Source organism: Pleurodeles waltl, chromosome 12, assembly GCF_031143425.1.
Source record: "Pleurodeles waltl isolate 20211129_DDA chromosome 12, aPleWal1.hap1.20221129, whole genome shotgun sequence".
Classification (NCBI taxonomy): domain Eukaryota; kingdom Metazoa; phylum Chordata; class Amphibia; order Caudata; family Salamandridae; genus Pleurodeles; species Pleurodeles waltl.
Genome location: NC_090451.1, coordinates 41,130,031 through 41,153,574, shown reverse-complemented (window position 1 = coordinate 41,153,574; position 23,544 = coordinate 41,130,031). Strand labels below are relative to the sequence as shown.

The 23,544-nt window shown below is 47.9% G+C and overlaps 1 protein-coding gene across 6 annotated transcripts in view; it reads right to left on the bottom strand.

Moving 5' to 3' along the window:
- LOC138268212 (treacle protein-like) overlaps nucleotides 1-23,544 on the bottom strand; it is a 257,029-nt gene that overhangs the window by 100,323 nt on the left and 133,162 nt on the right. For 3 of the 6 annotated variants that reach the window (XM_069217656.1, XM_069217658.1, XM_069217659.1), the window contains one exon: nucleotides 15,013-15,210. The exons of 1 other annotated variant lie outside the window; for it this stretch is intronic. In XM_069217656.1, the coding sequence (XP_069073757.1) occupies nucleotides 15,013-15,210 (198 nt within the window). The remainder of the gene's footprint in view (nucleotides 1-15,012; nucleotides 15,211-23,544) is intronic. 2 more of the 6 variants (XM_069217657.1, XM_069217661.1) reach the window with 1 other exon arrangement.

The following is a 23,544-nucleotide window of genomic DNA, read 5'->3' as shown; positions in this document are numbered from 1 at the left end:
GAATAAGACAGGGACAATGGGAAGGAAGTCGACGCAGAGCAGAACCAGAAAAACCAGACGGGGGGGCAGAGGTAGAGCATACAGACTCAACGAAAGGAATGAGAACAAGGTCTTGGAACAGGGGGAAATAGGAGTACCCAACAGAGACTCCATCAATGTGATTAATCTCTCTAATCTGGTACTCACAACCGACGGTCTGTCACTTCTCAGTAAAGGATTAGGTTTTTGCCCAGGAGATTTTGGTGATTTCCAGAGAACTAAAATTGACTTTTTCAAGTTTATTCGACGTCTCAAACTGAGAAAGTTTTTTGCCAATCACCCTGACCGCACAGACACCAGCACCGTCTTTGTTGGTCATAATGACGACCAACTTTTGTCCATTATGGATGTACAAGATACGGCCACTCTCCTGTCTATTGCGGATAGTGAACAGGACCCTAACACTATAACACGTATTCTATCAGATCTGGATATCCCATCTGACTCACTCCCGAGTGGTTTGAGGAGGAAATCAGATTGGATACCGACATTAACTAAGGACAACTGTGTGGATACTTTCTTTAAATTGGTCTGGCATGATTTAAATAAATTAGAGTTACACAATAAATCTCGCCAACATGTTTGGCATCAAAACCTCACTCAGATAGAAATGCAGTACTTAAAATCTTTACAGAATAATGAGGAGATTACCATCAGAGAGGCAGACAAAGGAGGCAATATTGTGATTATGAACACCGCAGATTATGACCAAGAAATATATAGCCAACTCACAGATGCTTCCTGCTATGAAAAGATAGCATTTGACCCTATCCCTGCTCTCGCCAATAAAATTAATAAGCTTATACACGATGGTTTGGATCGATCACTGCTCAAAGAAGAGGAATACTTATACCTACGGGTACACAGACCCAGAAATCCCTGTATATACATATTACCTAAAATTCATAAAAATCCCACTTCCCCCCCAGGGAGACCTATTGTATCAGGGATTGGTGGACCAACTGAAAAACTGTCAGAATATGTTGACATTTTTTTACAAACTATTGTGGGGAACTTACCATCATATATTAGGGATACGAAACATATTCTTAGCATACTAACAGACGTTACCTGGGAGCCAGGTATGATTCTAGTTACACTTGATGTAACCTCCTTATATACTAGTATTATTCACGAACAAGGCAAAGAAGCGCTACGTCATTTTCTTTACAAGAGATCAGCAGGTCTATATGGCCATACACAAATGTTGATCGATATGGTTGACTTGATCTTAAACAACAATTTTTTCCTTTTTAAAAATGACTGGTACCGCCAAAAACGTGGTGTAGCCATGGGATCTAAATTTGCACCATCCTACGCTAATCTATTTATGGGATTTTTTGAACATAAAAAGATCTGGAGCACAGAAGGGAGTAAATGGGTCTCAGATATACTATATTGGGGTAGATACATCGATGACTGCCTTATGATCTGGACAGGTGACTTGCAAGAACTGGATAACTTCATAAACTATCTTAATAACAATGACTACAATATTCAATTCACTTCAGAACAAAGTGATTCCAGCATTTCGTTTTTGGACGTAGAACTTTTTATTTTTAACAACAAGATTGAGAGTAGACTTTACAGAAAAAGTACCTCTTGCAATTCTATCTTACATGCAAGGAGTGCACATCCAGTCCATCAAATCAACTCTATACCGTTTGGCGAAATGATAAGAGCCAGACGGAATTGTAGTCTAGATGAGGATTTTGACGCATGTATAGAAGACATGGCCATGAGATTTAAAGTACGGGGTTACTCCACCCGAGTGATTGATAGAGCCCGTACTAGAGCCAAGCGTGTAAAGAGGTCTGATACATTGGGTAAAAAATCTAGAACTAGAGACTCTACAATCCGCTGTGTCACCAGTTACACCAAAACTGCCAATCTGTTACGTAAATGTATGAATAGACATTGGTACATCCTAACAGCAGACCCTACTCTCAAAAGAGTGGTTCCGGATACCCCGGTGTTCACTTATAGAAGGGGCAGAACTCTCAAGAATTTTCTATGTTACAATTATCGCAATAAACCCAATCCAATTAATTGGCTTACTAGCCGTGGTAAAGGTTTCTTCAAATGTGGCCATTGTGGAATGTGTAGATGGACCAGGTCTGGGATCACCACATTCACAAGCTCTACTGGGGTACAATACAACATTGACTATAATATCACATGTGACACCAATTTTGTCATCTACATGATCATCTGTAAATGTGGGCTTTATTATATAGGTAGCACCATCAGACCTCTGCGAATTAGGGCGAGTGAACATTTCAGAGCCTTACGACATGAAGACGAGAGATACCCTATAGTAAGCCATATTCGGCATTGCCGCAAACAGAATGATATATGTAGTTTCGAATTTTTTGGCTTTGACCGTATCAATAAAGATCCTAGAGGAGGCAACAGAGAGTTAGCCCTCAGAAAAAGGGAATGCCAATGGATCTTAAAACTCAGAGCGGTAGAAGATGGACTGAATACAAATTTTGAAATGGAGTACTTTCTGGGTGAATAGGATACTGTTTAAAGTTGTACATATGTATTTATTCACTGCTCTGTAAATCATATTCCCCAATTTTGTTCTTTTTATGTTGATTTCCTCACTAACTTTCTTCTATGCTGAACTGTGTCCATATCTATTGGAAAATATGTTGTATCTTGCCCAACGGGGCACACTGTATATATGATGTTTCATCAATTTGTCTATGAACAATATGTAAACTTCTCTTTAGGGTCACACTATGGACTAACTTGGATGTATCATAGTAGATTATCAATAATACTGTTATATACTGACTACTAGTAACGTATTCTCTCAGAATTTGCACTTTTAGGTTATACACCTTGTGATTCTTGATTATTGTGTGTCCCTTACAACCAACGATTTTTGACATTTTATTCACTTGTTGTAATATCTTGTCTCTGATTTTCCCTCATCATTCTCGTGCCATATTAGGTAGTGGTTATTATATCAATACACTTTCTTTTCATTTCTGGGCTAGATATTGGGCTGAAGTCACTATCAGCCGCTCTTAAGGCAAGGCAAACCCGGAGTCTGCTTTAATTGTTTTTAGTGTGCTCCAACGTTAACGATGTCCCAAATAGATTAGTATTTGTTTAAGCAGGTAGTTTCTCTTCTTTTATATTGTTTATAGTTATTTGCTGGTGTTAATGACTAATGGTCGTATCTTTACTATTCTGCAAGTGTTAGATACTAATTTTGGGCTCAGAAATAGGTTTTACTTGTTCGCTTACATATAATTTATATATTTACTTTATATCAACTCCCTTTCAAGATGGCGCCTGTTCTTTTACCAGCGCGCTGACTGTAGTCCCTCTTCTATGTTATCATTATGAACGTGATCACAAACAAAAGCGCCGGTTCTCAGACGCTCGTTCTACGAGGATAGATCTCGGTCACAGGGAACGCCGTGCAATGATCTGACCACGGCTACGATGTTCCCATAAAGATACTAGCATATTTGATTAAGGTGAGCGTTCCTGAGGGGTGTTGTGTACTCAACTACTCGAGCATAACGTTGAGTAGTTTTTCTATTGAGTTGTTTCCTACTGTATTCGGAATGATGGCATTCGTTTCCTCTATTTCGTTTCCAGATTACATATTAGGATTCCTGCAGTATTATACTGGGATGTGATAATTAACTGCGTTCATCACACGAGGTCAGTGTTAGACCGGATTGGTTATTATTAGACGTGGTGGCACGAATAATTCTACTAGACATCATATTATTATTAGTCATCACAATAGTCACTCACACTTATTGCCTTTTTAGATTTCCTAGACCACGATAAGAGTACCGTTTAACACAGGCCGTACCTGACTTTAAGGTATGTCTCAACTCTGATGGGGTTCACAGTTCCGATATTATCATAGGTTTGGACACATTTTCGCGCAATATCAGATCGGGATATCTATTATTATAGGACTGGTACTTTATATCTATCTATGTTTATTTTGTTGATCTTCCTGATACTTTGATAATGTATATCTGTGGGATAATAGGTCTTTCTCTCTCTTTCCTTCTTTCTCTCACTCTATATATACATATGCTTTGTTCTACATTCCTTACATCTCTCATTCTGGTGACGTTCATATTTATTTATAACTCTTTTCACACATCATCACTTGGTGATATAATTCCTATATGGTTGAGTATTGACTAGTTATGAGAACTTGACTCAAGATGTTTGACCCTTTATAAATGGATTGCAGCATATTTTCTATTGTCCAAATTTTGGGAGATTAAGTCACATATAGCATGTTTTGACTTGCACAAATTTCATGATAACTTCTGCTCTTAACTTGTCTGTCTGAGATGACATGTACTTAGATACAAATGTGTTCTCAATTTTACAGCCCTGATGAAGTCCGTGAGAGGGATCTCTCATTGGACGAAACACGTGTTGGCTGTGGAGGCTAATTGTACATGATTTCAAGGACATTTCCCTATTATGATTGAACTACTTCAAGAAATAAATTTATCCTGAACCAGAGTCTGGCGTGATTGCCTTTCACACAGAGGATCTATTACATCACCATACTCTTAAAACTTTACTCTTGTGAGTGCTCTGACAGCTGTTTGTTATTACTGTCAGTTTCCTTTGAAACATTGGAGGAGTCAGGAAGATCCTCCTGTCATGAGCACCATGACATAAAAAATCTGTGAACTCGACTGCATGGACTTACTGTGAGCGCCCGTTACCTATGTCCTTCTTCCTAGCGGCTTTTTTCTAATCATCGTCGACTTGAATTTAAGTGGAACCTTTTTTTGAAGTCGATGGTTCGGAGGAAGGAACAGTGGCGGGATTCCTTCCTGCGACGAGGAAAGGATGGCTGGGAGGAAGTTGAACACTGTCTTTATGGTGCGTCTTGGAGGTGTTTTCTGCCTTCCTCAGGTCAGCAGATCTAGACCTTTTATGAGGCCTCTCTGGATCACTCTCCTCACTTGAAGTACAGAATTTCGCCTGTAACCATATTAACAGTCTTCCTTCCTTGTCTCTCAGGGTCTTAGCTTTACTTACTGCTTTTTTTAGGATACTGTGGGACTCACACTTCGATGACGGGGATGATTTAAGCATTTGTTGGTGATCTGGCTAGTCACTGACCCTCCTGCAATCCGGCGACCGTTGAGGGACAGCTCGTAGGTGACTCTTGGGATCTTCTGCAGCTCCAGGACCCCGCACTTGGACCTCTTCCTCCACCAGCTTGCAGAGGGTGGGAGCATTGCCATCTGCACCACCTGGGCATCTTCAAGGGTCCTGGACCCTGTCCCCTTCCTTTTCAGGTGCTTCACATCTGGAACCTATCCCTGGGTTGCACTAGTCTGGTCCACAGGTCATGACAGCAGCTGGACAATCGGAGGCTTCCACCAACTTCAGAGAGAGTCCCTTATCCCCTCTGCATCTGGGTCCCTGGTGTAGGTACTTCTCTCTTCTAGTATCCTGGGGTGGGGGTGCTCTTCATCCATCCTCTGGTCTGTTGGTTTCCTTGGCGTTCACTGGGAAGGGTCCTAAACCCAACAAACTCCAACCACTACTCCCTGTGTTAGTCTATGGGATCACTGAGTAGGTAACTACCTTGCACCTCGTCACTAGGGACACTTACTGTACTTACTTCTGGTGTTTTCATCTACCCAACTACCACACTTACTTTGGTTGGGTTCACTATTTCGCGTTCCACCTACTTAGTATATGGTTTGACCCCCCCCCAAACAGGGCCCTGTATATCTTATGCTATTTCTGTTGGTTATCTTGTGTATTTATTGCATGAAGATATCTCCAAAAGGGAGATAGACCAATTCTAGTTTAGTAGTAGTGCTGTAATGAAGAATCCTTTATTTTTGCAACACTTGTGTGGTTCTTTCTTGTGAGTGAGTTACTGTCTGACTAATGTGGTATTGCAAGTGCTTTACATTCCTCCTCGATACGTTTCAGCTGCCCCTAGAGAGCGTTTGCTATCTGGACACCTATTCACTACCACTAAGGGTTGCCTAGACTCAGTATAGGGTATGTGGGAAAGTATCCTCTTTCTTGGCATGGTTACCCCCATTTTCTGCCGGTTGTCAGTGTGTTTGACTGTGTTCACTGGGATCCTGCTAACCAGGACCCCAATGATTATGCTCTCTCCTCCAAATGTGGCTGCTACTATCCTTTTCTACCCACAACTGGCATACTGGTGGCCCCATGCAAGTCCCTAGTATATGGTACCTCGATACCCAGGGCATAGAGGTTCCAAGGGATCCCTATGGGCTGCAGCAGGTATTCTGCCACCCATAGGGGTCCGTGCACAGGGTTCTGCAGGCCTGCCATCGCAGTCTGCGTGAACCAGGTGCATGCACCTGGTTTTACTACAGTTCACTGCACCAGGTCACTGTAAGTCACCCCTATGGTAGGCCCTCTCAGTGCAGAGGGCAGGGTGAAGGTACCTGTGTGTTAGGGCACCCCTGCACTAGCAGAGGTGCCCCCACAAACTCCAGCTCCATTTTACCGGAGTTCTGGAGTGCGGGGACACCATTTTATGTGTGTACCGGATATAGATCACTACCTATGTCCACGCCACATAATGGTAACTCCGAACCTGGGCATGTTTGGTATCAAACATGTAGGAGTCATACCCCAACACTGTTGCAAGTATGATACCAGGCACTATGGGGGCTCCTTACAGGACCCTCAGCATTGCTACCACCACTAGAGAGCCTGGCGTCTAGATATTGCCTACACTTCACTGAGAGGCGATACCTGGACCTGGTATAAGGTCCAAAAACCATAGGTACCCGCCAGCTTCCTACAATAAAGTACCCTGCCTTAGAGCTCTTAAGGCCTTCTGCAGGGGTGACACACCAATAATGCATGCAGTGACTGTGGGATGGCACACGAGTGTGTGCCATGTCATGTTTTTGCTCAGGACCTGCCCCTGACACACATTCAGCAATGGCACGTTTTGTGCAATTTGCATGTGGGTCCCTTAAGGAGGCATAAGATATCCAGCACCCCTTAGGGACCCTGTTTAGTCCCAATGCCCTAGCTGCCCGGGTACCATTTACTAGGGACTTACAGGGGTGGTAAAGTCGTTCGCCAATTGTAAATCAATCAGAAATATTGTTTTAAGGAAGCAGCACCCGCACTGAGGTCTGACTAGCAGGCCTAGTGCACAGTCCCTGTCGAAAATCAGCATCTATTAATTCTAAAAGTGGACGAAAGGGAGGGGTGCATCTGCAAAGAAGCTCAGTTTCCTACACAAATGGGCTACTATCTCATGGTGGCTCACACAGACTTTTTTTCTCATGTTCTGCTGAACTCTGAATGATGCCCTCAGTAGCTTGAGTGTGGTGAAAGGAGAGAAGAGTTTCACGTCTGATATCAAAAGCTGAGACATCTGCATTTGGGAAAGGACATAATCAAGACTTTTAGTCTTGGGGAAAAGGTGTTGAGGAGGACAAACCTGGGCTCAGGAAATAGATGTTTGTGACATGGGGTGGGGGGTGGGCTGAGGCTTGCAAACTATGGGAAGAAAAAGCAGCTGGTTTATGTCTTGTGGGTATAAGGATGGGTGATATACACTAGGGCTGATGAGGGGGATATATACTTGGGCTGATGATGGGGGTTTTAGAAAGCTGGCCCTTTATGTGGTATGCAAATACCGTGTTCCCCAATGAGTGGACAGGGATTGCTATGGAATCCCAAAGTGCTCCATTTGGGGATAGTGTGGTGAAGCAGCCTTAAGCTTAACCCCGAGGACTGCAAGACACCTACAAATACACACAACAATCAGGAAATGAGACGCACAACTCAAAAAGGAGATCCACAATAAATTATAAATATACTAAGTGTCTTTATATATGTTTAGGCACCAGAGAAAAATCGTTCACAGAAGTATGTTTTTATATAGGAATTATTTTCACTTTACAAAGTGGACACAATGAAATTTCTGTGTTCTGCAATGTTATCCTAAGGAAGGAAAAACAAGTTCTGCAAACAGGTAGAGTACAGCGACTTACAAGACCAATCTCCAGAAGTAAAGGTGAGTAGTGGGAAAGATCCAAGGCAGCACCAGCAGTCCACCACCAGCTGCACGGGGACGGCCGGGTGCAGGGTGCAAAACAGCGTTGGGTACCCAATGTGTTTCAGAGGAGATCGGTCACAGTGAAAAGAGGCTGCAGACTCTAGACAGGAGGCTAGTCAAGCTGAAACAGGAAGACTGAGGCCTAATGATGCTAGGGCATGGGTAGGCACCTTTGGTCCTCTTCTAAACGGTCAGAGGTGACCGGTGCAGAAAGAATAGCTGTTTCCTGCCTTGTGTGTATAAGGATGGGTGATATACACTAGGGCTGATGAGGAGGATATACACCTGGGATGATGAAGGGCGTATAGAAAGCTGGCCCTTTATGTGGTATGTAACTACCATGTAAAGGATCCAGGGGTTCCCCAATGAGTGGGAAGGGCTTGCTATACAATCCCAAAGTGCTATCTTTAGGGTAGTGTAGACGAGCAGCTTAAAGGCTTAACACAGAGGACTGCAAGACATCTACAAATACACACAATAGTCCAGAAATGAGACACATGACTTGAAAAGGAGTTGTACATCAGTTTATAAAAATAGTAAGTATCTTTATATATGTTTAGGCATAAAAAAAAGTTCAGGTAATTAAGTTTTAATTTAGGAATTATTTTTACTTTCAAAAGTGGACACAGTGCAATTTCTGAGTTGTGCAATGTTATCCAATGAGGGGAAAAACAAGTCCTGCAAACAAGTAGAGTACAGCGACTTACAAGACCAACCTCAGGGAGTTTAGGTAAGTAGTGGGCAAATTCCAAGGCAGTACCAGCAATACAACCTCAGCAGCACGGGGCAGCCGAATGCAGAGTCCAAAGCAGCAGCGGGTGCCCAACGCGTTCCTATGGGGATTGGTCACTCTGAAAAGAGGCTGCAGGCTTTGGTCAGAAGGCCAGTCGGTCTGAACCAACAGCAGGGCTAATGCCTCACAATGCTCAGACATAGGTAGGCACCTTTGGTCCCCTTCTCCACAGCTCAGGGGCAACAGGTGCAAAGGTGTCCTAAGATGTCAGGTTTTCTTTACCAGAGCGGTTGCGGTAGAGGAGGGCTGCGTGCAGAGGCTGCAGACGTCGTTGGGAATTCCAGGAGGGGTGAAACAACAATGGACTCAGATTCTGGAGGGCTGGGCAACCATGTTGGCACAGGTGGTACACTTCAACTTGGGTCAGAGATGGGGGGTGCAGTGGTGACTTCAGCTGTTGGGTTTTTGGTGGTTTTGCAGCCCTGAGGGACCCTCTTCCTTTGGAGGTTGCTGGATAATAGGTCAGCTGTTCATGCAAGGTCTTGAGTCTTTATTGAAGGCAGGCAGTCCTCCCGGGTTTCTGCAGGCACAGCTGCAGAACGAGTTGAATTTAGTACAGATTTCAACAAGGGATGCAGATAGGCCAACAGGGTTGGTACCAGGTCAGCTGCTTCTTTTCTTCTCTTCTGCTTTCTCAGCTCTTCAGGGTCCTTGGTCTTCTTACGTCATCAGGATCTGTTTCTCTGGTGCTGGGGGCTCCCCCCTAAATACTGATTTTAGGGGCATAAAGAGTGTGTAGGGCAGGAGACAATAGGCTACTGAAACTTGGGGTCACTACCACCTATACCTGACCACTTCCTGTCCCAAAATCCCTACGTCTGCCATCGCAATGATGGCTAGCTCTGAAATTTCATGTCCAACTCGCAATAGTTCACCTTAGCGGTGATAATAGCCTTGGGGTGGCACACCTACCATGACTAGCTAATTTTCACACCTGTGCAGGTGCCAAGTGGGCTCTGGACAGAGTGGAGTGGCTTCCTCTCCTGTGAGGGGAGCCAGATTTGCATTTCAAAGGCAGCAGCCCTTTGAGGATTGCCACCTTAGGAAGGCTAATCAGCAGGTCATCCTGTAAGGAGAGTGTTATACCCTCATACCAGACAAGCTTTTGTTCTGTGCCTCCTGAGAGTAGAAGTATCTCACCCTAGGGGTCCAGAAAGGTTTCTTGAGTGGCAGAAACCTGTCAGCAAGCAAACCAGAGGCTGGCAAGGTTTCAGGGGGCACCTCTAAGGTGCCCTCTGGGTGCATGCATCAGCAAATTCAACACAGGCATCAGCTTGGGTTCACCAATACGAAATGCTTGAAACCAAACATCCTCGTCTTCAGTGAAGCCATCTTGTAGCTGAGGAACTTTTACTGACCAGCGTCCAAGCACATTTATTTAAAATAGTTTCCGCTTGCCACTTACTATATCTGAGACCTGACAAAGACATAGCAGAGGCATACATGCTCCTGCAGATATGTCCTCACATGCAATATAATGCACCCTGCCTTAGGGCTGTAAGGACTGCTGTAGGGGACTTTATATATACTGCATGCAGTGTTAGGGGACATGGCACACAGGCTGTATGCCATGACGTGTTTTCACCTTTGTCTGCGCCAAGACATGCAGCCTGCAATGGCAGCCTGTCATGTGCTTGATGAGGGGTCCCTTAGGGTGGCACAATTTGTTCTGCAGCCCGAGGGACCCTCTTTAGCACCTCAGCCCTAGGTACCATGTTACCATTTATTTGGAAATTACAGAGGGTGCTAAAGATTTGCCAATTGGGGAAACAAGTGAACATTTTAGAGAAAAAGATCTGGCACTGGTGACCTGGTTAACGGTAACCCAGTGCACCTTCAGTCGAAATCACATCAGCTACCAGGCAAAAACTGGTGGGGTAACCATGTCAAAAAGAGGAACTTTTCTTTACAGGGGTATTGTAGGAAGTTGGCTCTGTATGTGCTATTTCAAAGTAAGGAATAGCATGCACAGTCCCTTAGAGGTAAAATAGTGGTAAAAAGAGATAATACTAATGCTCTATTTTGTGGTAGTGTGGTCGAGCAGTAGGGTTATCCAAGGAGTAGTGTTAAGCATTTGTTGTACATAGACAATAAATGAGGTACACACACTCAGAGACAAATCCAGCCAATAGGTTTTGTATAGAAAAATATCTTTTCTTAGTTTATTTTAAGAACCACAGGTTCAAATTTAACATGTAATATCTTGTTTGAAAGGTATTGCAGGTAAGTACATTAGGAACTTTGAATCATTTCAATTGCATGTATACTTTTCAAGTTATTGACAAATAGCTACTTTAAAAGTGGACACTTAGTGCAATTTTCACAGTTCCTGGGGGAGGTAAGTTTTTGTTAGTTTTACCAGGTAAGTAAGACACTTACAGGGTTCAGTTCTTGGTCCAAGGTAACCCACCGTTGGGGGTTCAGAGCAACCCCAAAGTCACCACACCAGCAGCTCAGGGCCGGTCAGGTGTAGAGTTCCAAGTGGTGCCCAAAACGCATAGGCTAGAATGGAGAGAAGGGGGTGCCCCGGTTCCGGTCTGCTTGCAGGTAAGTACCCGCGTCTTCGGAGGGCAGACCAGGGGGGTTTTGTAGGGCACCGGGGGGGACACAAGCCCACACAGAAATTTCACCCTCAGCAGCGCGGGGGCGGCCGGGTGCAGTGTAGAACCAAGCGTCGGGTTTGCAATGTTAGTCTATGAGAGATCAAGGGATCTCTTCAGCGCTGCAGGCAGGCAAGGGGGGCTTCCTCGGGGAAACCTCCACTTGGGCAAGGGAGAGGGACTCCTGGGGGTCACTTCTCCAGTGAAAGTCCGGTCCTTCAGGTCCTGGGGGCTGCGGGTGCAGGGTCTTTTCCAGGCGTCGGGACTTAGGTTTCAGAGAGTCGCGGTCAGGGGAAGCCTCGGGATTCCCTCTGCAGGCGGCGCTGTGGGGGCTCAGGGGGGACAGGGTTTGGTACTCACAGTCGGAGAGTAGTCCGGGGGTCCTCCCTGAGGTGTTGGTTCTCCACCAGCCGAGTCGGGGTCGCCGGGTGCAGTGTTGCAAGTCTCACGCTTCTTGCGGGGAGTTGCAGGGGTCTTTAAAGCTGCTCCTTGAAACAAAGTTGCAGTCTTTTTGGAGCAGGTCCGCTGTCCTCGGGAGTTTCTGGTCGTCGTCGAAGCAGGGCAGTCCTCAGAGGATTCAGAGGTCGCTGGTCCCTTTGGAAGGCGTCGCTGGAGCAGAGTTCTTTGGAAGGCAGGAGACAGGCCGGTGAGTTTCTGGAGCCAAGGCAGTTGTTGTCTTCTGGTCTTCCTCTGCAGGGGTTTTCAGCTGGGCAGTCCTTCTTCTTGTTGTCGCAGGAATCTAATTTTCTAGGGTTCAGGGTAGCCCTTAAATACTAAATTTAAGGGCGTGTTTAGGTCTGGGGGGTTAGTAGCCAATGGCTACTAGCCCTGAGGGTGGGTACATCCTCTTTGTGCTTCCTCCCAAGGGGAGGGGGTCACAATCCTAACCCTATTGGGGGAATCCTCCATCTGCAAGATGGAGGATTTCTAAAAGTTAGAGTCACCTCAGCTCAGGACACCTTAGGGGCTGTCCTGACTGGCCAGTGACTCCTCCTTGTTGCTTTCTTTGTTCCCTCCAGCCTTGCCGCCAAAAGTGGGGGCCGTGGCCGGAGGGGGCGGGCAACTCCACTAAGCTGGAGTGCCCTGCTGGGCTGTGACAAAGGGGTGAGCCTTTGAGGCTCACCGCCAGGTGTTACAGCTCCTGCCTGGGGGAGGTGTTAGCATCTCCACCCAGTGCAGGCTTTGTTACTGGCCTCAGAGTGACAAAGGCACTCTCCCCATGGGGCCAGCAACATGTCTCTAGTGTGGCAGGCTGCTGGAACTAGTCAGCCTACACAGACAGTCGGTTAAGTTTCAGGGGGCACCTCTAAGGTGCCCTCTGGGGTGCATTTTGCAATAAAATGTACACTGGTATCAGTGTGCATTTATTGTGCTGAGAAGTTTGATACCAAACTTCCCAGTTTTCAGTGTAGCCATTATGGTGCTGTGGAGTTCGTGCAAAACAGACTCCCAGACCATATACTCTTATGGCTACCCTGCACTTACAATGTCTAAGGTTTTGCTTAGACACTGTAGGGGTACAGTGCTCATGCACTGGTACCCTCACCTATGGTATAGTGCACCCTGCCTTAGGGCTGTAAGGCCTGCTAGAGGGGTGTCTTACCTATACTGCATAGGCAGTGAGAGGCTGGCATGGCACCCTGAGGGGAGTGCCATGTCGACTTACTCATTTTGTTCTCACTAGCACACACAGGCTTGTAAGCAGTGTGTCTGTGCTGAGTGAGGGGTCTCTAGGGTGGCATAATACATGCTGCAGCCCTTAGAGACCTTCCCTGGCATCAGGGCCCTTGGTACCAGAGGTACCAGTTACAAGGGACTTATCTGGATGCCAGGGTGTGCCAATTGTGGAATCAATGGTACATTTTAGGTGAAAGAACACTGGTGCTGGGGCCTGGTTAGCAGGGTCCCAGCACACTTCTCAGTCAAGTCAGCATCAGTATCAGGCAAAAAGTGGGGGGTAACTGCAACAGGGAGCCATTTCTTTACAGGTATACACTAGGGCTGTTGATTCGGATCATGTGCTTGAGGCTAATCTTGGGGTAGAGTAACATAGGAAATTAGCAATATGCAGACTTACAAGTCTCAATATTGATTTTGTGGCTTCCAGTCTTAAGGCTTGTGTCACTGGTCCGGATATACCCGATCTGTTGAAGTTGTCTGGTGGGGTGTCTGCGTGCCTGGCACCTTGGGGGTGAGAGGAGTGGATCGCATGAGCATGTCACACAAAGTGTGCTCTCTCTATCTGGCCTTTGGCAGCCACCATGATAGGCTGAGTCAAGAGAAGACTCGCTGGTGCCAGCCAGGCCCAAAGGCTATTGCATCCTCTAGCCCCTTATTCTGGGTAGTGATAAGTTAGTGGCATTATCTCCTTCCACTGTAGAGTTGCTTAAGGTGTATTTATAGAGGCTATCTGCAAGGGGAAGGGGGAGGGCAGTCAGTCTCAGGGTGCCTGGGGCTATCCGCAATAAGGGTTGATACTGTGCCGCTCAGAGTCCATCCAGCGTAGAGATGCAGCCCCCATGCTCCACACGAGGCCCTCTGCTCATTGTACATCAGAATATCAAAGAGGGACTACACCTCTGATGCCAGCTGGGATCACCCACAGTGCAAAGGAGTAGTTGGAAGGGCAGGTATCACCAAGCAGAGGCAGGGTCAGGCCAGTTATGCCCCACCATTCAGCCAGCCATATCCATCTTTGCAGGGTCTGATGAGAGGTGGGCTGCAGGGTACCGAGCTCAGGCCATCCCCGGAGAGAAGCAGCCATGTGGAGCGGACCCCTCGTGCCCCCGCACCAGCCCCAGCACTGCTTCAATCAAAAGCACCCCAGCTTTAGCAATAGTGTTGGTGAGCAGGTTTGGAGAGTGGGTATGGGGGGTATTATTAAACCAAGAAAGGGCCCCGTCCAGGCACGCAGGGTGGATGCAGGCCTCCAGGCCCTGGAGAAGTATACTCCCACAGAAGGCAGCCGTGTGTCTGCGGGTCGGCCAGGATCCTCATCGAGCTTCAATCTGCCAGGTAGGCGAGCTATTTGTTAGGACTCGGTTTCCTTCAGCAGGGAGCTCGCCCACCACTGTATGGGCCCCATCGTAGATGGACAGGAGTCTGTAGGATATGGGCCAGCGTCAGTTATCCCCTTGTGTCTTCCATTTCCTCAGCTGGGATCCGATGATCAGGCCGCTCTAAGTCACCTGGTATGTGTCAGGCAGACAAGGACAGGTAGGTAGGTAGGTAGAGCAGCATGGGGTACGGCAGCATGCACTCACTCGGTGGGGGGTGAGGATTCTAAACTACACTAAAGGAAGGTGTACATTTACCGGACAGAAAAGGTGCTTCCGGTGCATCCTACAAAACTGGCATTTTGACCATGCCCCCTACAGTTTAGTTTAAAACTTTATCTTGTGAATTTTCTTTAAACAGAGAAAATATATATCTTCAATTGGAAGGCATATACGTTAACTTTTTAACTTGAAAGAGAAAACATGGCTACTTGCCTGTTGCCTCTTCTTCAGCACACAATGTCTTCGATGGAGCTGGAGTAACATCCACAGGTCGACCTCTTTTTAGAAGTGGAGAAGGTTGTGTAGGAGGTGCACTTTGAGCTGCCTCCTCCGAAGCTGTGCTCTCTGTTGGTTCAATCTCACTTTCTTCTACAGGTTCAAAGGACACCACGTCAGTCATAGGTTCAAGGCCTAGAACAATGAATGTTGAAACACAGGATGGAAATATGGACAGGCATCAGAATAGTAGACATCCTGCACGTCAATGGTGTGAGACATGTAAACATGATTTTGAACACTATCAACTCTACAGAATCTGTATTTCAGAACCTGAAGGCGATGAATAGTAATGTTCCTACAGGGATAACTTTTGATTAAGTACGTTTTGCAATAGAAATTTTTACAGTTTTGAAAAGTCGACAGTGTAATGTTCTGAAGCTACAACGTTAACCTATGAAGGAAAAATATATTTGGTAAACAGGGATTCAGCAGTTACTTGGAGGACCAATCTTCCAGACTTAAGGTGAGGACATGGAAGGGTCCTACGCCACACCAATAGGTCACTTTTGGTGGCACTGGGGCAGCCGGTGCAGTTCAGCATCGGGTGCACTGCTGAAGTCAATGGGGATTGGTCCGGTCAAAGTCACTCTATGTAGGGACTGGGGGCCTGTCCCAGTGAACCACTAGGGGGGTTCAAGACTCGCGATGCTCGGGGACGTGGGGACACCTATGGTCCTCTTTTCCTGGGACCAGGGTGGCCAGGTTCAAGGGTGTCCCTAGGCGTTAGATTTTTGTCACAGGAGCAACTGCGGTAGAGGGGGGCTGTATAAAGAGGCTGCAGACGTGGACTGGGGATCCAGTCCGACTGACCCAACAAGTGGGCTTAGGTCTCATGAGGCTGGGGGACGTAGGGGCATCTTTGGTCCTCTTCTCCTTGGTCCGGGGATGGTGGGTGACAGAAGTCTCCTGTGGTGTCGGGTCATGGTCTTCAGGTCACTTGCGTAGAGAGAGGCCAGCACAAAGAGCCCAAAGGCATGGACTGGGGGTCCAGTCCGACCGAATCAACAAGCGGGCTCAGGTCTCATGAGGCTGGGGGATGTAGGGACACTATTGGTCCTCTTCTTCTTGCTCCACATCGGCCAGGTGCAGAGGTGTCCAGAGGCATCAGGTCTTTGTCTCCGGTTCACTGGTAGAAGAGGGGGGACCTGTACAAAGAGGCTGCAGCCGTCATTGGGAAACCGAAGTTAGGCTTTGTCTCTAGGCGGTCTAGGGACCACACTGGCACCACTGGCCTGTTTCCATTTGGACTGGGGGCGGGGGTGCTTTCCGGTGTTGGCAGTCCGAAGTCCTCTCAGTTTTAATTAGGTGCCTGCAAGATGCAGGGAATCAGCTCCGCTACTCCACTGGAGTGCCAGGTGCTGGGGTGAAGGCTGGCAGTCCTCCCGGGATTTTGGAGGGACAAGCAGCTGCAGGACAAGGTGATTTTGCCACAACTGTTGAAATCAGGTGTCAGGGTTGGAGATGAGTCAGCCATTGGCCTCCAGTCCTTGCATTTGTATCTGTGGAGTGTCCTCGTTTCTTCAGATCAGCAGGATCTGATTTTCAGGTGCCAGGTGTTCCCCTAAATACTGAATTGTGGGGCCTTGGGGAATGTAGGGTGGTAGCCAAGGGGCTACTTACCCCCTGGGGTCACTACATCTCTATATGACAACTTCCTGTGGGAAGTGGGTATAGCCCTGACTCACAGTTCCTAGTTCTGCCATCATCAAGATGGCAGACTTTGAAATTTGGTGTCCACATCAGGCAACTCACCTTATGGTTGAAACTGACCTCAGAGTGAACAAGCCTTTCTGACTACTCATTTTCTCGCCTGTACAGGTGCCAAATGGGTCCTGGGTCAGTGAGGTCAGCAGATATCTTCTAAAGGAAGCCAGATCTGCATACCAAAGGTGGTGGGGTTTTTGAAGCCCAATGCCTTGAAAAGCATACTGGCAGGTCATCCTGTTGGGAGGGGTATGTTAGCACCCCTGCCAGAGCAGACTTTGTCCTGACTGTAGGAAGCTGGCCAGGTGTGTGGTGAGCACCTATGGTGTTATCACCTTATACAAGGTCCAGGTATGTATGTATGTATGTATTTATAAAGCGCATTCCGGCCCGAGGGCATCGAAGCGCTAATTATGGTTAGGCTGTACCCTCTCTAAAGAGAGAGTCCCGGTCCAGACTATCGAGGGAACAGCCAGGTCTTAACCAGTTTCCTAAAGGTAAGGTAATTGTGCTCTTTCCTAAGTTCCAGCGGGAGTGAATTCCAAATCTTTGTGGCCGCGATAGCAAAGGCTTTATCTCCCCACTTCACCTTCTTGGTGCGGGGGACTTGAATTTGAAAGGTGCTGGCAGACCGCAACCGTCGTTTGGGTCGATGCCACTGTAATTTGGCACTAAAGGCATTCCCTTTTAGTGAGGTGTAGTCAGTGTTTAGGACGGCAGGATCTCTAGAGGTAGCTGTGGATGAGCAGCCAAGACTTATCCAGGAGACATGCAAAGCTCTTGCAATACCACTGTAGTCACACAGCACTTACACACATGAAAGAACCACACAGTGTTACAAAAATAAAGGTACTTCATTATGGCCACAAATTCCAAAAGACTGTATAGGCAATACCCCCACTGGAGGTAAGAAAACACATTATGTACACATTAGTAGTCAGTGATTAGCATAAAAGGCAATTGAAAACAGTGAAAACAATCCACCAAGCCATAAACTAAGTAGAATGTGAAAGTCGGGCCCCCACCCAAGGAAGTGGAATCGGTAGAGGGGAGCTGGAGGAACTAGGAACCCCAAGAGGCAAGTAATAGAGTGCCCCCAGCGACCAGGAGAAAAGAGGTAAGTATCTGGTTCTCCCCAAACCCACCAAAAGTACTTCAGAAGAGGATTTTGCGAGACCCTGACAAAACTGCAAGAAACCAAAGGTGGGTCCTGGTAGTGGAAGATCTGTAAAAGAATGGGACCAAGTTCAGTGTACGTTGGAGTGGCCGGTTGTGCCAAGAGCCACTACCCACCCGTCTGTGGGTGCAGGACCAGGTCAATGGTGTACAAACACGGTCAGCAGTGCAGCACTGGAGCATAAAGTGATGCATCGATGTCCCACATAGGAAGGAGAGTTGCAGTCGGTCAGTGGTGTAGAAAAACCACCAACAAGCCTTGACAAAGGCAAGAGTCATGGATGAAGAAATGCAGAGCTGCCAGGGTCCAGAAAGGTCCAGTGGGACCCAATCCATGGAGGGGAGTTCAAGGTGACCGTCAGCAGTGAGGAGAGTTGCGGGAAGAGGAGGCAGCCGCCACAGACAACCCACAGGCAGCAAGCACAGCAGTCGCATTGAGGCTACAGAGCACACCTAGAAAGGAGTCCCACATCGTTGGAGAAGCACATAGTGTAAGTTGCAGGGACGTGTGCTGGGGTTATACGGAGCCTGAAGATCCCTTAGAGGAGATGCCAATACGCCTTGGTAGCTGCAAGAGACGATGTGCACAGGGCTGCTGTCCTGATTGGAGAGGCAAGGGCTTACCATCTCCCAAGTTGGAGAGGTGGTAGAGAGGACAAAGGGGGCCACTCCAGACCACCACCTGTGATGCAGGATCCACACAGCTATGGAGGAGAGGAGATCCACGCAGCCGGTCATTTTTGCAGTTGGTGCCCTCAGATGCAGAGGAGTGACTCCTTCACTCTAAGGGAGATCCCTTCTTGCGCAGACTGAAGACTAGTCGCCCTCAGAGGATGCACAGCCAAGGGAATTTTGTAGTTGCTGGAAGGAGCCGGAGAAGCAATGTTGCAGAGCAGAGTCATCGCTGTAGTGTAGATTTTCGATTTCTGGAGGGTCTAGTTGCAGTTCCAGTGGCCAGAAGGTGAAGTAAACAATACAGGGGAGCCCTGCTGGAATCTTGCATGTCGAATCTGAGGACCCACCCAAGAGGGAGACCCTAAATAGCCCAGGAGGCCTATTGGTCACCTAGTAGGGTGACAACCTATCTGAAGAGGGCTATGATGTAATCTGCCTATCCTGGCCACTCGGTTGCTACCAGAGGCATCTGCCTATCTTGGATTCAAGATGGCAGAATCAAGTGGCCACCTGGAAGAGCTCTGCGCACCACCCCTGGGGTGGTGATGGACAGGGGAGTGGTTACTCCCCTTTCCATACTCCAGTTTTGCGCCTGAGCAGGGCCTGGGGGTCCATGGACCGGTGAAAAACGGTTTATGCAAGGAGGGCACAAGGAGGCTACCCCTCCCAAGCCATGTAACACCGATTTCCAACTTATATTGAGTTGGTGCAGTGACCTGTAGTGAAAGGGTGCATGCACCCTTTCTCACAGGCTGCAGTGAAAGGCCTGCAGACACATTTTGCATGGGCTCCCCAGGGTAGCATAATACATGTTGCAGCCTATGGGGAACCCTTGGTGCCCCAATGCCCTGAGTACCTATGTAGCATATACTAGGGACTTACATAGGGCACCAATTGTGGGGTGTACGAAGTCAGGAACAATTAAATTTAGAGGGAGAGAGTACAGTCACTAGGGTCCTGGTTAGCAGGATCTCAGTGAACATAGTCAAAACATAGTGACATCAGGCACAAAGTTGGGGTAACCATGCCAAAAAGAGGGTACTGTCCTACACTGACCACCTAGAGCCGAGGTTCTCGCCCTTAAGGGTCAGAAACCTGTCTGATGTTAGCAGGCTAGTTAGAACTAGTCAGCCAGCACAGAGGTAGATATTAGGTTTTTCAGGGGACATCTCTAAGGTGCTGTAGGAAGTTGGCTCTGTATGCACTATTTCAAAGTAAGGAATAGTATGCACAGAGTCCAAGGGTTCCCCTTAGAGGTAAGATAGTGGCAAAAAGATATAATTCTAATGCGCTATTTTGTGGTAGTGTGGTCGAGCAGTAGGCTTATCAGAGGGTAGTGTTAAGCATTTGTTGTACACACAGAAGCAATAAATGAGGAACACACACTCGGAGACAATTCCAGGCCAATAGGTTTTTGTATAGAAAAATATATTTTCTTAGTTTATTTTAAGAACCACAGGTTCAAGATTTACAAGTAATACTTCAAATGAAAGGTATTTCATTTGGGAACTTTGAATTAGCAAAATAGTATATACAGTTTTCACATAAATGACATATAGCTTTTTTTAAACTAGACACTTAGTGCAATTTTCAACAGTTCCCGGGGGAAGTAAGTGTTTGTTAGTTTTTGCAGGTAAGTAAACCACCTACGGGGTTCAAGTTTGGGTCCAAGGTAGCCCACCGTGGGGTTTCAGAGCAACCCCAAAGTTACCACAACAGCAGCACAGGGCCGGTCAGGTGCAGAGGTCAAAGTGGTGCCCAAAACGCATAGGCTTCAATGGAGAAGGGGGTGCCCCGGTTCCAGTCTGCCAGCAGGTAAGTACCCGCGTCTTCGGAGGGCAGACCAGGGGGGTTTTGTAGGGCACCGGGGGGGGGACACAAGTCCACACAGAAAGTACACCCTCAGCGGCACGGGGCAGCCGGGTGCAGTGTGCAAACAAGCGTTGGGTTTGTAATAGAAATCAATGGGAGACCATGGGGTCTCTTCAGCGATGCAGGCAGGCAAGGAGGGGTTCTTCGCGGTAGCCACCACCTGGGCAAGGGAGAGGGCCTCCTGGGGGTCACTCCTGCACTGGAGTTCGGATCCTTCAGGTCCTGGGGGCTGCGGGTGCAGTGTCCCTACCAGGCGTCGGGTTCTTAGGAGCAGGCAGTCGCGGTCAGGGGGAGCCTCGGGATTCCCTCTGCAGGCGTCGCTGTGGGGACTCGGGGGTGGGGGGGCAACTCTGGCTACTCACAGTCTCCGGGGAGTCCTCCCTGAAGTGATTGTTCTCCACAAGTCGAGCCGGGGGCGTCGGGTGCAGAGTAGCAAGTCTCACGCTTCCGGCGGGAAACGCAAGTTGTTGCAAAGTTGCTTCTTTGTTTCAAAGTTGCAGTCTTTGGTGAACAGAGCCGCTGTCCTCTGGAGATCTTGGTCCTTCTAAATGCAGGGCAGCCCTCTCAGGATTCAGAGGTCGCTGGTCCCTGTGGAAAGCGTCGCTGGGGCAGTGTCTTTTAGAAGTGGGGAGACAGGCCGGTACCATAGGTGAGGGCACCAGTGCATGAGCACTGTGCCCCTACAGTGTCTAAGCAAAACCTTAGACATTGTAAGTGCAGGGTAGCCATAAGAGTATATGGTCTGGGAGTCTGTCAAACACGAACTCCACAGCACCATAATGGCTACACTGAAAACTGGGAAGTTTGGTATCAAACTTCTCAGCACAATAAATGCACACTGATGCCAGTGTACATTTTATTGTAACATACACCCCAGAGGGCACCTTAGAGGTGCCCCCTGAAACCTTAACCAACTACCCGTGTAGGCTGACTGGTTTTAGCAGCCTGCCTCACTCGAGACATGTTGCTGGCCACATGGGGAGAGTGCCTTTATCACTCTGTGGCTAGTAACAAAGCCTGTACTGGGTGGAGATGCTTATCACCTCCCCCTTGCAGGAGCTGTAACACCTGGCGGTGAGCCTCAAAGGCTCACCTCCTTTGTTACAGCACCACAGGGCACTCCAGCTAGTGGAGTTGCCCGCCCCCTCCGGCCACGGCCCCACTTTTGGTGGCAAGGCCGGAGGAGATAATGAGAATAACAAGGAGGAGTCACTGGCCAGTCAGGACAGCCCCCAAGGTGTCCTGAGCTGAGGTGACTGACTTTTAGAAATCCTTCATCTTGCAGATGGGGGATTCCCCCAATAGGGATAGGAATGTGACCCCCTCCCCTTGGGAGGAGGCACAAAGAGGGTGTACCCACCCTCAAGGCTAGTAGCCATTGGCTACTAACCCCCCAGACCTAAACACACCCTTAAATTTAGTAGTTAAGGGCTCCCCTGAACCTAGGAACTCAGATTCCTGCAACCTAAGAAGAGGACTGCTGAGCTGAAAAACCCTGCAGAGAAGACGGAGACACCAACTGCTTTGGCCCCAGCTCTACCGGCCTGTCTCCCCCCCTTCTAAAGACACTGCTCCAGCGACGCTTTCCCCAGGACCAGCAACCTCTGAATCCTCAGAGGACTGCCCTGCTCTAGAAGGACCAAGAAACTCCAGAGGACAGCGGCTCTGTTCAACCAAGACTGCAACTTTGTTTCCAAAGAAGCAACTTCAAGACAACTGCGTTTCCCACCGGAAGCGTGAGACTTGCTACTCTGCACCCGACGCCCCCGGCTCGACTTGTGGAGAAACAACACTTCAGGGAGGACTCCCCGGCGACTGCGAGACCGTGAGTAGCCAGAGTTGCACCCCCTGAGCCCCCACAGCGACGCCTGCAGAGGGAATCCCGAGGCTCCCCCTGACCGCGACTGCCTGACTCCCAGATCCCGACGCCTGGAAAAGACTCTGCACCCGCAGCCCCCAGGACCTGAAAGATCGAAACTCCAGTGCAGGAGTGACCCCCAGGAGGCCCTCTCCCTTGCCTGCATCGCTGAAGAGACCCCTTGGTCTCCCATTGATTTACATTGGAAACCCGACGTGTGTTTGCACACTGCACCCGGCCGCCCCGTGCTGCTGAGGGTGTACTTTCTGTGCTAACTTGTGTCCCCCCCGGTACCCTACAAAACCCCCCTGGTCTGCCCTCTGAAGACGCGGGTACTTACCTGCTGGCAGACTGGAACCGGGGCACCCCCTTCTCCATTGAAGCCTATGCGTTTTGGGCACCACTTTGAACTCTGCACCTGACCGGCCCTGAGCTGCTGGTGTGGTAACTTTGGGGTTGCTCTGAACCCCCAACGGTGAGCTACCTTGGACCCAAACTTGAACCCCGTAGGTGGTTTACTTACCTGCAAAAACTAACAAACTCTTACTCCCCCTAGGAACTGTGAAAATTGCACTGTCTAGTTTTAAAATAGCTATATGTGATTTATTTGAAAAGTATATATGCTATTGTGATTATTCAAAGTTCCTAAAGTACCTACCTGCAATACCTTTCATTTGAAGTATTACATGTAAAATCTGAACCTGTGGTTCTTAAAATAAACTAAGAAAATATATTTTTCTATCCAAAAACCTAGTGGCCTGGAATTGTCTTTGAGTGTGTGTTCCTAATTTATTTATTGTGTGTACAACACATGCTTAACACTACTCCTTTGATAAGCCTACTGCTCGACCACACTACCACAAAATAGAGCATTAGTATTATCTCTTTTTGCCACTATCTTACCTCTAAGGGGAACCCTTGGACTCTGTGCATACTATTCCTTACTTTGAAATAGTGCATACAGAGCCAACATCCTACAAGGGGTGACTCATCTATACCTGTAGGCAGTGTGAGGTTGGCATGGCACCCTGAGGGGAGTGCCATGTCGACTTAGTCTTTTTATCCCCACTAGCACACACAAGCTGACAAGCAGTGTGTCTGTGCTGAGTGAGGGGTCCCCAGGGAGGCATAAGATATGCTGCAGCCCTTAGAGACCTTCCCTGGCATCAGGGCCCTTGGTA